General features: G+C 39.3%; 1 protein-coding gene across 5 annotated transcripts in view; it reads left to right on the top strand.

Moving 5' to 3' along the window:
• The window catches only part of robo2 (roundabout, axon guidance receptor, homolog 2 (Drosophila)), a 748,943-nt gene that overhangs the window by 625,638 nt on the left and 111,145 nt on the right, over positions 1–12,160 (top strand). For all 5 annotated transcript variants that reach the window (XM_039745871.1, XM_039745870.1, XM_039745867.1 and 2 more), the window contains 2 exons: positions 9,954–10,081; positions 10,559–10,840. In XM_039745871.1, the coding sequence (XP_039601805.1) occupies positions 9,954–10,081; positions 10,559–10,840 (410 nt within the window). The remainder of the gene's footprint in view (positions 1–9,953; positions 10,082–10,558; positions 10,841–12,160) is intronic.

Raw genomic sequence — 12,160 nt, 5'->3', positions numbered from 1 at the left:
AACTATATAATGTGTGAAGCCTGAAGTCCAAAGATCAAATAAACACTTTCACAAAAGGTTCAAGGACGATACAACAGCTTCCATGGCATAGCGGTAAGATTTGCTGACTTGTAATCAAGAGTCCTCGGTTTGATCCCGACTGCTTCCTATATTTACCATTTTCAGTAGAGAGCTACACTTATTGTTAATATTATACAGTACACACATACATTTGATTGTGTCTGTAACAGACAGTGCAAATTTATAGCACTTGTAAAAGTTACCATTTTTTTTCCACTTTTATTTTCTCAGTCACGATCACGATACATACTACCGCCTCCCCACCCAGGGATCTGACGCAGTTACTTTTTATATGAAACTGGGAATAACTGGAGATGTGAGTGGTGTTTTGATGCAAAAGAACTGGACATTCTCTAATGTGGAAAGACTGGAGGGACCGTCACTTGATTTTTTTTAATTAAGTTTTATTGAGTGTTCCTGCTCACGTTGAATCAGTATGCACTTTATGGTCCATGATGTCAAAGCCGCACTGACAAAAAAAAAAAAACCAGAGACATAGGTATATACGATATTTGGAATTAATTCATTTTATGACCTGTGTGGTACATTTCAGAAAACATTGTGGCACGGATGCAACATCATTCATATTATTCATATTCATTCGCATAACATGTTGCAGTTGTAATCAGTGACTGCGTGTTGTTTTTTTTTCCCGATTTTGACATTCAATAAAATTTTGGGTGATTGGCGCTACCAGTCCGGTCAAACATTTTGTTGACTTGGGAGATCGTGTTCCTATGCATTGCAGGCTGTCCAAATTCCTCCACTATTATATAGTGCCTTACATATCTATCTATCTATCTATCTATCTATCTATCTATCTATCTATCATATAGCTATCTATCTAGTGCTGTCTATCTATCTATCTATTATCCTCTATCTATCTATTATATAGTGCCTTCATATTTATCTTATCTATCTATCTATCTATCTATCTATCTATCTATCTATCTATCTATCTATCATATAGTTTCTCTATCTATCTATCTATCTATCTATATAGTGCTTTATCTATCTATCTATCTTTCATCTATCTATCTATCTATTATATAGTTTCATATCTATCTATCTATCTATCTATCTATCTATCTATCTATCTATCTATCTATCTATCTATCTATCTATCTATCTTTCTTATTAAAGACATAGGAAAACACAAAGAGGCTGCACTACAACTTTCATGCTCAACCCCTTAAGGGGTGTCCTGTTTCCTATTTACAAACCTCCTACTCCTGATTAGCAGCCATCAACATAACACAATAGCACCATTTGGTTAGTATTGACTAACTTAACCATGTTACATTTGTAAATGCGTGAAGCATTCTTGGCATGTCAGTGGGAGGCATGTGCTATTTAAAAAAAAACCCTGAATATCTGTTAAAAACACTAAGCGAGCTTTTAAAATATACGTTTCCACGTGAACTGTGAAAAGCAATCCTCTTTTGACCATTCTTAACCTGTCTGGGAAAATGAAACAAAAAAAAAATCAGCCCCACATGTTTTATAACTCTCTTATGCATAGGCCGAAATTAGTCACAAATATCAAAGGAAATGTGTTCATTTGTTACAAGCAATGTTTAATGCATTAATTAGACAATAGTAAATGAAGTTGCTGCTGTTTACGACTTCTCATTGGTTGTGACCAAATTGCTCTGACGGAATAATTACACTTAATCGATCACAAAATAAATGATTCATGGAAGATGAATAGGCTGTGGATTGATAGGCCTGAATCCCACAACTTTGGCTACTCAATTGAAATTGATAAAATCCGATAAGAGGCACATACATCCTCATCTGTTTTCCCTTTGCCAATATGGAGATTGTAATTAGGGCCCAGTAATAACTTCCTATCTCTCAGCTAATCAATATTTTAGCAAAAGGAGATTAGGTCTAATGAGTGCTAGTAGATTTTCTGGGCAAGCCAATGAATCTTATAGTTACAGTTACCATGGAAATTCATTTACCTCTAAGGAACTACAGGCTGACAGAAGGCAGCAATGAATCTAAATTTAAAATGTAAATTCATGTTCAGACATGCTTCAAATTCTACTTAATGTGCAAGTCCTTCATGGCAGCTTTATTCTCCAAACCAAAAAAAAGTTCTTGCAAGTCTTCCAGAATTTCCAGTGTTTTAATTGCATGTCTAGATGTTCAGGTGAAGAAAGAGCTTAACTTGGCAAATATCGAGATTGCGGTTTTGACGGCGCAGTGACATTTGACTTTCTGTTTCTAATAATCTAGGGAACGCAAGTATGAGGTGTAATGGTTTCAAAGTTAGTCGACAGTATATCTGCTTAATAAGCACTACTCCAAAACCTTGCTGTTGCAGCGACCCTTAAGGGGTTTTTTATAAAGCTGCTGCAATTAAAGTAAACGTGTGACATATCATTCTGACAGTTTTCAACATGTTAAAACTAGGTGCAATGTGGGTCTTGTACAAAAATAGTGTTTGCGTCACTTTTTTCATTTTAGTTTCCAAAGCTCAGTTAACTGAACAGCAATAAGTCATCCATCCATTCACTTTGTGAGTCCATTAAAGGATCCCAGAGAGCTGGAGCCCATCACCATACACCATTCAGTTTTTCACACAATTATTTTAGACTTCATATCTTTTGGATGAGAGAGGAAAATAGAAGACCTGAAGAAATCACGCACAGACATGGGGAGAACATATGAACTGCACACATACAGGCCAGGAATGAAGCTTTGAACTAACCCTACTGCTACGATACGACTCTAAACATTAATAAGCTTATCTTCTTATATAATACGATACCGTGGCTGTCCATTTGTCTGTCCAGGATTTTAAATCACCTGTAGCTTGCAAACCGTTTGACCTATTGACCTGAAATTTGGTACACATATACTACATGACCTCTACTGTCCGCTTTAAGGGTGATGATTTTTATTACTCTTTTTATTTTTATTTTATTTTATTGTAGAATGAACTCTTGAGAGCGGCCATGTGGCGCCATTCTCATCCCTACCATCTTCACCATCACTTCCCCTACTTCTTCATATCTCAAATTATTATTGAGGCAGTTTGAAGACTTAAGTGCCAGTTTAAGTGAAAAATTAAGAAAAAACGTACTTAGTAATTGCAACACAAACACTGACTTAATCACTTTTAACGCCAAAAGATGCCGACGAAAGAAGAGAAGAAGCGGGCCGTTAGGATGGAGAAAAGAAGAGCTGCTCAGGAAGCAGCAAGTGCATCAACCTCTAAGCAAATAAATGCTAAACATTCAGAGAAAGAGGATGAAAATGATGAATGCTCAAGTCAAGTGTATTCACTGCACACTATCATGCAGTGTGGCGTTACTGGTAATAATATATTAATTGTCTCGTCTCATCTTCTAAAACCGCTTTTCATAGTGAGGGTTGTGGTGGCAGCAGCCTAAACTTTCTTATCTGCAGCTAGGATTTCCTGGGGCTTTTCCAGGTATTCCCAAGTCAACCAGGATGTTCTGGGTCTACCACAGGGTCTATGTCCAGTGGGATGTCCCCGGAAAAGCCCTAGAAGGAGTGCCCAGGCCACATTGTTATGACGTGCCTAAACCCCTATCTCACCCTATCTTACCCTATCTCATGGTGTCTGGCCAGCTTCCCTATAAGGAAATCTCATTTCTACCGCTTTTACTCACATTCTTATGCTTTTAGTCATTGCCCACAGCTCATAGCCATATGAACAGAGATTTAGATAAATTGTCTTTAGACTCTGCTCCTAGTTCACCACCATGGACCAGTACAGCACCTAAGCTCCAATCTGCTTGTCGATCCTACATTACCTTTTTCCATCACTTGTGAACAAGCTCTGGAGGTACTTGAACTTTTTCACTAAGGGCACTTGTCCCCCTTTTATCTGAGCTGACCAATCTACTTTTTTTTTTTTTTTGCAAGATAACCATGACCTCAGACTTAGATGTGCTGAACTTCATCCCAGACACTTCACACTTGGTAGTAAATCACTTGATTGCTTGCCGAAGTCAGATGAGGACAACACCATCTGCATAAAGCAACCTCCTCAACTGGACACCCTCACATCCTGATATCCTGTCCTTGGAAACCACAAACAGGAGTGATGACGAGACACAGCCTTGACAGACTCTGATGGCCAAAGTGAACAAATGGATATGACTGATGAGCTTTGTTGGGCCGAATGGCCTGTTCTCGTGTAGAGTGTTCTGATGTTCTAAAGAAGTGGCCCTCATATTCCTGAAGCACCTCATACAACACATGCCTAGGGCTCATGCCAAGGGATCCCCGGTCAAATGCTTGTTTTCTGATATCCTTCCAGGTTTGCTTTCTATTTGGCAACTTTTACTTCCAGGTTAGGCCATGGGATCCCTAAAACCCAAATAAGGTGCTTCAGAAAATGCATTAATGTGATTAAAAAAGAAAGCATTAGTCTATGGCGATCATAAGCAATGCAATGATTTACTTCACGAGATAGAAGTACACAATAAACAAGAGATGCTGGGTGATATTGATAGCCAATTTGCTATAAAATTGACTATACAGCCAAACTTTGTTTGTGAAACAAATTGTGTTTGGCTTTAAGGGAAATATATATTTATGACACAAGAAGACAGATGTTTAGTCCTTTCTGGAAGAATTTACATGTGTTTGACTATCATTTAGCATTTAAATTTGAAGTCGAAAAAACAAAAATCACTGGACTCATTTTCTGTCCCATGTAGATGTTTAGTTAAGCTGCCAGATGTGTTTCAGCAGTATGTTCCCCAACGTTTTCAAGTCAGATGACAGTCTTGGTAATCACTATCCTAAAGATGCATCAAAGACAGAAAAGAAACTTAAAGCTCCATGGTGCTTGGCGAGTGCACATCCTCAGCGTTTTGTACAGAAATCAAGACATAGGGACGGGTGGTTGCTAGGTAATAGGATGAGGGACAACATCTCGTGTAGTGAGATTTATTTTTGGGGAGAAAACCCAGTATTGTGAACAATGCTGCATTTTAGTGAGGAAAAAATGGAACATGTTATATTATAAAAAAATAGTACACTCCTCCGCGGTAATTCAAGTTTTAGACGCAAAGTGAAGTGAATTTACTGGTGCAACTGTTGAAAAGAACACAGTTTACTGAATTGTGAACAAGGTTTTTGGTTTGTGCAACCACTAAAAAAAAACAATTACAACCTCCAGAAAACTGTTTTTAGCAAGTTTTGCATTTTGTGAGTGTGGAATTGCCTACAAAACAAATTGTGGTGTTCATATCACAAAACTGTGCGCAAACAGGAACTTGTGTGTTTCACACATCACTACTTAAAACAGACTTGGGAGCTTTCATGCAACGATTATCACGGGCATCTTGCTTCTATCAGATCTATACAGCTACCCGTTTTCAAGACATATCAAACTGACCACCCATCCTCATCAAGAGCAGGAATTCAGCTTCCGACTAACACAGTCAGCCTTTACTATGACACCTAATGCATCATTAAGAGATCTGAGGTGTGCTGTAAAGATGTTTAAAGTATCCTAAGGTTATCATAATCTCGTCCTATCAGATTATTGACTAAATTACATGGCAATCTAATGGGCTCTCATTAGTGTGACAGACAGGCAAACCTAATCATTTGCATACTTGTTCATGCAAATCTCACATGCGAATAGATATGCAAATTTAATTACCACTTATATGTGAGGCTGTGTTTTGGCCACAGAGTGTGTACTGTCACAGATAAAGAATTAACTTGGAGGTGTAGACCCCTGCAACTCGCATTAATCAGGAAATGATACAAGAGGAAGCAGTTCAAAATGGTGTAAGTCAGGTTAGGGAGGATTGATTTGTGGTGTTCCTACTTGGTGCAGACAGCGATCCTGAGTCATGAATATATTAGGCATCACAAAAAAATGGAGAACCGCACAAGTGGTTAAGCTATTTCCTCCAGGCCAGTGGAATCAAAGGTGCATAGAAAGTAAAAGGGCAGGCAGCCCAGGAGAAGTTGTAGGTTCCCGGATATTTATATAAATTAGTGAAATGTAAAACAACAGAACAATCTGGAGCCTCAATCACCCCAGAATTCATAGGGCATCCGCTATAAAAACCATGGAAGTTCATCAAAGCAAACCATGGTAGTAAAATCCAGAACAGGGTATGAGTGATCTCTCCCTACTAAGGTTCATAAAACATACCGCGGGAAGCATGAGGACTGCAGCCAACACAGAAGGGGACAAAGAAAAGTAGGAAATGATGAAAGAAAAGTGTAGGGTGCCGACCAGAGAAGTACACAAATTGCCTCATTTTCAGAAACTAATCTGAGAAACTATGAAATGTTCCCTGTCAGTAGGAAAGCATTCAAATAGAAAGAGGTGGAGGTAAAAGGAAACTGGTAGTTTGGGCAATGTAAGAGGGTGAACCTCTTTGGTTATACAAAGATCTTGTCGTCTGCCTAAATGGGTATGTTTATTTGTGTGTCTGAAACCTCACATGTGTCTGTGCGATAAAAAAATCCCTTTTGTGTTCTGATGTTTTCAGAATTTGTATGATCTTTATAGCAAGGAAAGTGCCTTTACAATATCTACTATATGTTTTAAGCAGAAAATAGGGATAGTAGATTGGGACACCTTCAGAGTCATCCAATTAACGCATACAATTGAAAGTGTCAAAAACGATAAATGAGAACCAAAAAAAGTCAGTACCATCGCAGTCTGTGATACATTAACCTGTAATGGAAATAATAAGCTTCTGAAAGTAGATCTTTGTCGTGTTCAATTGCGGATTCAATACTGAACAGTGTCTCCCAGTCTTTAGTCTTCTTCAATATCAAGCAAGGCACAAAGAAGACTACCGAGGCCAAGGAGGAAGTGATAATCTTAGGTCCATGTCTTCTAGTCTATGGGGAAACAAAACAAAAGAATTCACCAACTGCACTGCCCTAATCTCTGACCCTGTTGACCTTACCTGTGTAGAGCTCTGAAGATGCTCCCTAGGTGCCTATGTGCAACAACGTACACTCACATTCGGAATTCGTATGATCTTGATATCCATATTGAGTGAGGGGGAGATGGGCAGAGGTGTTACAATATCCAATATACCATATGTTGTAAGGACAAAATAGGGATAAGACAGTAGATTGGGATACCTTCAGGGTCATCCTAATTAATGCACACAATTGAAAGTGTCAAAAACGATAAACAAGAACCAAAAAAAGTCAGTACCATCGCAGTCTGTGATACATTATCCTGTATTGGAAATAAAGAGCTTCTGAAGGTAGAGTTCTGTCCTGTTCAATTGTGGATTCAATACTGAATGCTGTCTCCCAGTCTTTAGTCCTCTTCAATATCAAGCAAGGCACGAAGAAGACTTCCGAGGCAAAGGAGGAAGTGATAATCCTAGGTCCATGTCTTCTAGTCTATGGGGAAACAGAACAAAAGAATTCACCAACTGCACTGCCCTAATCGCTGACCCTGTTGACCTTACCTGTGTAGAGCCCTGAAGATGCTTCCTAGGCGCCTGTGTGTGTCAATGTACATGCACATTCGGAATTCGTATGATCTTGATATCCATATTGAGTGAGGGAGATGGACAGTGGTGTTACAACATATCATATGTTGTAAGGACAAAATAGGGATAAGATAGTAGATTGGTTTACTTCCACAGTAACCTAATTTAATGTACACAATCAAAAGAATCACAAACGATAAGCAAAGTCAAAAAAGAGAAGTTAATACCATCACAGTCTGTGATACATTACCCTTTAAAGGAAATAAAGCACTTATCCTTATCCTTTAATGGAAATAAAGAGCTTCTGAAGGTAGAGCTCTGTCCTGTTCACTTGTGGATTCGATACTGAACGATATCTTCCAGTCTGTAGTCCTCTTCAATATCAAGCAAGGCACAAAGAAAACTTCCGAGGCCAAGGAGGAAGTGACATCCTAGACTCTTGTCTTCTAGTCTATGGGGAAACAGAGCAGAAGGATTCAGCAACTGTGTCACGCTACTTTCCGACCCTATTGACCTTACCTCTGTAGAGCCCTGAAGATGCTCCCTAGGCATGTGTGTGTGACATTGTACATGCAGATTCAGAATTTATATGATGTTGATATCCATACTGAGTGAGGGAGATGGGGAGTGGTGTTACAATATCCAATACACAGTAAGGACAAAACAGGAACAAGATAGTAGATTGGTTTACCTCCATGGTAACCGCATTTAATGTACATAATCAAAGGTATCACAAATAAGGTCAAAAAAGAAGAATTGGTACCATAATATGTTTTAAGGAGAAAATAGGGACAATATAGTAGATTGGGATACCTCCAAGGTCATCCTAATTAATTCACACAAACAATAAAAAAGAATCAAAAAAGTCAGTACCATCGCAGTCTGTGATACATTATCTTTTAACAGAAACAAAGTGCTTCTGAAGGCAGAGCTCAGTCCTGTTCAGTTGCAGATTCGACTGAAAACCAACTTCAGTTCCTTAGTCCTCTTCGGTATCAAGCAAGACACAAAGAAGACTTCTGAGGCCAATGAGGAAGTGACATCATAGATGATCGTCTTCTAGTCCATGGGGAAACAGAGCAGAAAGATTCACCAACTGCGTCAGCATATTCTCTGATCCTGTTGTCCTTACCTCTGTAGAGCCCTCCCTAGGCACATGTGTGTGACAATGTACATGCAGAAGTGCTATTAGTTTATAAAATGGACTAGCTCAATGTCATTCAGGCAGTATAGAAGTGAAGAATCTAGTGTGCTGGGCACAACCCCTGTTATTATGGACTTTGCTTGTTCTCATTGTATATAAATTGTTTTTCTGGTGGTAATTCAGTTCCCTACTACAGTATATCTGAAAGACGTACAGGTTAAGTTAATTGATCTGGTGTGGGATGGCACCTTGTGATTAACTAGGTACCTTTTTTGCTTTACCTAAAGTTCCCACATAATTTCAAATTATTATCTTTTGCCGTATATACAGTATATGCCTCTCCTGACCATTGTTTCGTTGTTGAGACAACAGGCAGATCTTTTAGTAAGCACCATAACAGCCTGCAGCTGACAGGTGCTGTTTGAAATGCAGACTGCAGCGGAGGAAACAACTGATACAGAACTGTGACTTTGAATGATTGTTCCCCTGAGGAGGCAGTTTATCATCAAACTCTAGTTTGGGGCTCTGAGCTTGTCTGTCCCATATCACAATGATAGTGTTCATTTGCATTCATGGTGTAACGTTTGTCATTGAAATCCAATCGATTACCATGGAGTTGTGATTTGAATGCTATTTAGTTCGAGGAAACTCTTATGGTCTTATGGGCTAACGGCATTACAATGTTCTCAAATTTAACCCTTGTATTTCTTTAATTGTAATTAGCTGTAAAAGTTCAGATGGGTCCAATAATATCACACAAATGCTACAAAGGTTATTAAAGAAAAAAGAGCAAAACAATACCTACTGTATCGTGAAACTGGCAATTTGTATTACAATATTCATTCCTCACCCTGGCGTTTGAATTTCTTTTGAGTCCGATAAAGGAGTTATTATTTACGACAGCACGCCTTTTAAATTTGGTGATTTTTACACATACTCTCGCATCACATTGCACCATCTCTGTTAAAAGGATGGCCGTCTTTGAAGTGCTTCATAATATGGCAAGATGGACTAATTACTTTGAAATGCACCATATTTAAGACACGCTACATTGAACACTGCCCTTTGTTATCGCATACCTTAGCTGACTGTTAAACAGAAACACTGAGATTTTTAGCAAACCGGTAACAGGGTGTCAACTAGTGAGTGCTTCTGCCTGAAGGGATTTTTTTTTTCTGAATTCCCCCAAGGTAGCAGCCAAACCTGTTCCTAGCAGACAAGGTGATCCTTATACGTTTTCTAACAGAAGGTTTCTTTTGATTTTTTTTTTCTTTCAGCCGTCCAGGCTTGCTAAATGCTGGCGAACCTGGCTATCCCTGGTTGGCAGACTCTTGGCCCACTTCTAGTCTTCCAGTGAACAGTGGCTCCGGTGGTCCAAATGAGCTTGGAAACTTTAGCCGTGGAGGTAAGCGATCGATTAGTGACTTGTTTCTAATATGATATTAATGCCGAAGCAATAAAAATAATAGCATCGCTGAAGTTAGAATGACAGTGACACTTTGTCTCATCCTTAGTTGAAATTCATGTATAGATATAATCATAAACACTTCTGAATATTTTTGATTTGGTTTCATATTATGAATAATGATAAACACGTTTCTATGCTAAAATATCCCATAGTTTATGTTTGCAGTCAAAGGTATAGCCAAGAGAAAAAAGATGGTTTTAGTCAGTGAGACGTGAAGGACAAGCATAAGTCCTGTCACAGATGCTGAAAGCTAAGCGATGGTTGTACATCATTTTCCCTTCATTGGCTCGTGGACCTTGTCTCAGCTGAAATGCACACATGCAGAATGACACATTTATTTTTCATCTGAAAACCTTGATAGTCTAAGCTTCCTCTGCATCACTGATTTGCTTCATTCCCCTATGCTTATCACAGATGTGCTGCCACCAGTGCCAGGCCAAGGGGATAAAACCGGAACCATGCTCTCAGATGGAGCCATCTATAGCAGTATCGACTTTACTACTAAAACGAGCTACAACAGCCCTGGACAGATTTCACAAGCCACCCCCTATGCTACCACACAGATCCTGCACTCGAATAGCATCCATGAACTTGCTGTTGACCTCCCTGATCCTCAGTGGAAAGCTTCGATACAAACCAAGCAAGATATAACTGGACTGGGATACTCGCTGCCGGATAAGAACTCTTGCAACAATAGTAAGTGAAGCTATGCATCCTGCTAGTAAGTTTCACACATTTATGTCAAACACACATATTGTAAATGCTCCTGTTTACTAAAGTAATATTAGCCTCACCCTTTCACCTAAAAACTGCTCTTTGTGATTGCCTGACAATGTAATGCTGCTCTCATATATATTATATTATATTATATTATATTATATTATATATATATATTATATTATATTATATTATATTATCTGTGATGAACTGGTAACCTGAGAGGATTGATTCCTACCTTGCACCTAAAGCTATTGGGGTAGATTCTGGACCCACGTGACCCAAGTGGGTTAAGTGGGTTCAAGTATGTATGTATGTTTGAATGTATGTAATGTATTTATGCATATTATCTGTAATGGACTGACACCCTATCAAAGGCTGGTTTCTGCCTTCTCATGTCCCCTAGTGTTAGGATAGGATCTGCCCTCATAACCCTATTTGTACATTGAATAGCCCACAGTAAAAGTAGGAATGCCAGCAGGGTGACCCCATTTAATGACAGAAACACAAAAGTGTTCCGGCTCGCCACAGAGAGAAAAGTCGGCCAGTCCAGCCTTTCGTAATAACAAAAATCATTACAGAGCAATGGGTATGATTTTAAATAAATTAGAAACTTCTGCTTCAGGTAGCTAATGAGCTCCTTCCGGTCTTGGGTATATGGTCAGAATGAGACGCAGTGCTTCAGCTATGCCCCTTTTACTGAGAGGAGTGGAGTCTTCTCTGGGCCCCAAGGATGGGGTCACACACAGATTACTGCGGATGGAAGAGAAAAAACGAGTTAGTGACATCTTACCTTAACTCTTTCAAGGCGGTTGTTGACTTTTGTCGAAATTCAGAGGTGATCAGCTATAAACTGCAACAAAACTCACTGTTACGTTTCAGTTAGACTCTCTTTGCTAAAAGGAAAGTTAGCTTCATTGATTTCACCTCAATTCCCTGCTTGTGCATGTAGGAGCAGCGAAGATCAAACAACCTCTAAAATGGCATCGACATCTGGCGAAAGACCAAAGCGAATAAAATTCCAATGGATGACGTTTTGCGTATTACCGCTGAATCAGACTCTAACTTGTCGGACTTCCAGTTTGGTGCAAGTCATCTGGAGATCAAAAATGAAAGTGAGGTACCAGTGTCATCTCATCGGCCCCCAGCTGATTGTGGTGCTGAACACGTTCATGTAACTGAGGCGCCTACATCGGAGTTTGCCTGGGAGGACCACCAAAGCAGGAGTTACAAAGCAGACCATGTTGCATTTTGACTGCCACCGCTGTCCGCATGTTGCATGAAGACAGCCAGGCAGCC

This window comes from Polypterus senegalus, chromosome 2 (genome assembly GCF_016835505.1).
Source record: "Polypterus senegalus isolate Bchr_013 chromosome 2, ASM1683550v1, whole genome shotgun sequence".
Classification (NCBI taxonomy): Eukaryota; Metazoa; Chordata; class Cladistia; order Polypteriformes; family Polypteridae; genus Polypterus; species Polypterus senegalus.
Note: the sequence above shows the minus strand (reverse complement) of the source record. Positions and strands in the feature narration are given on the sequence as shown.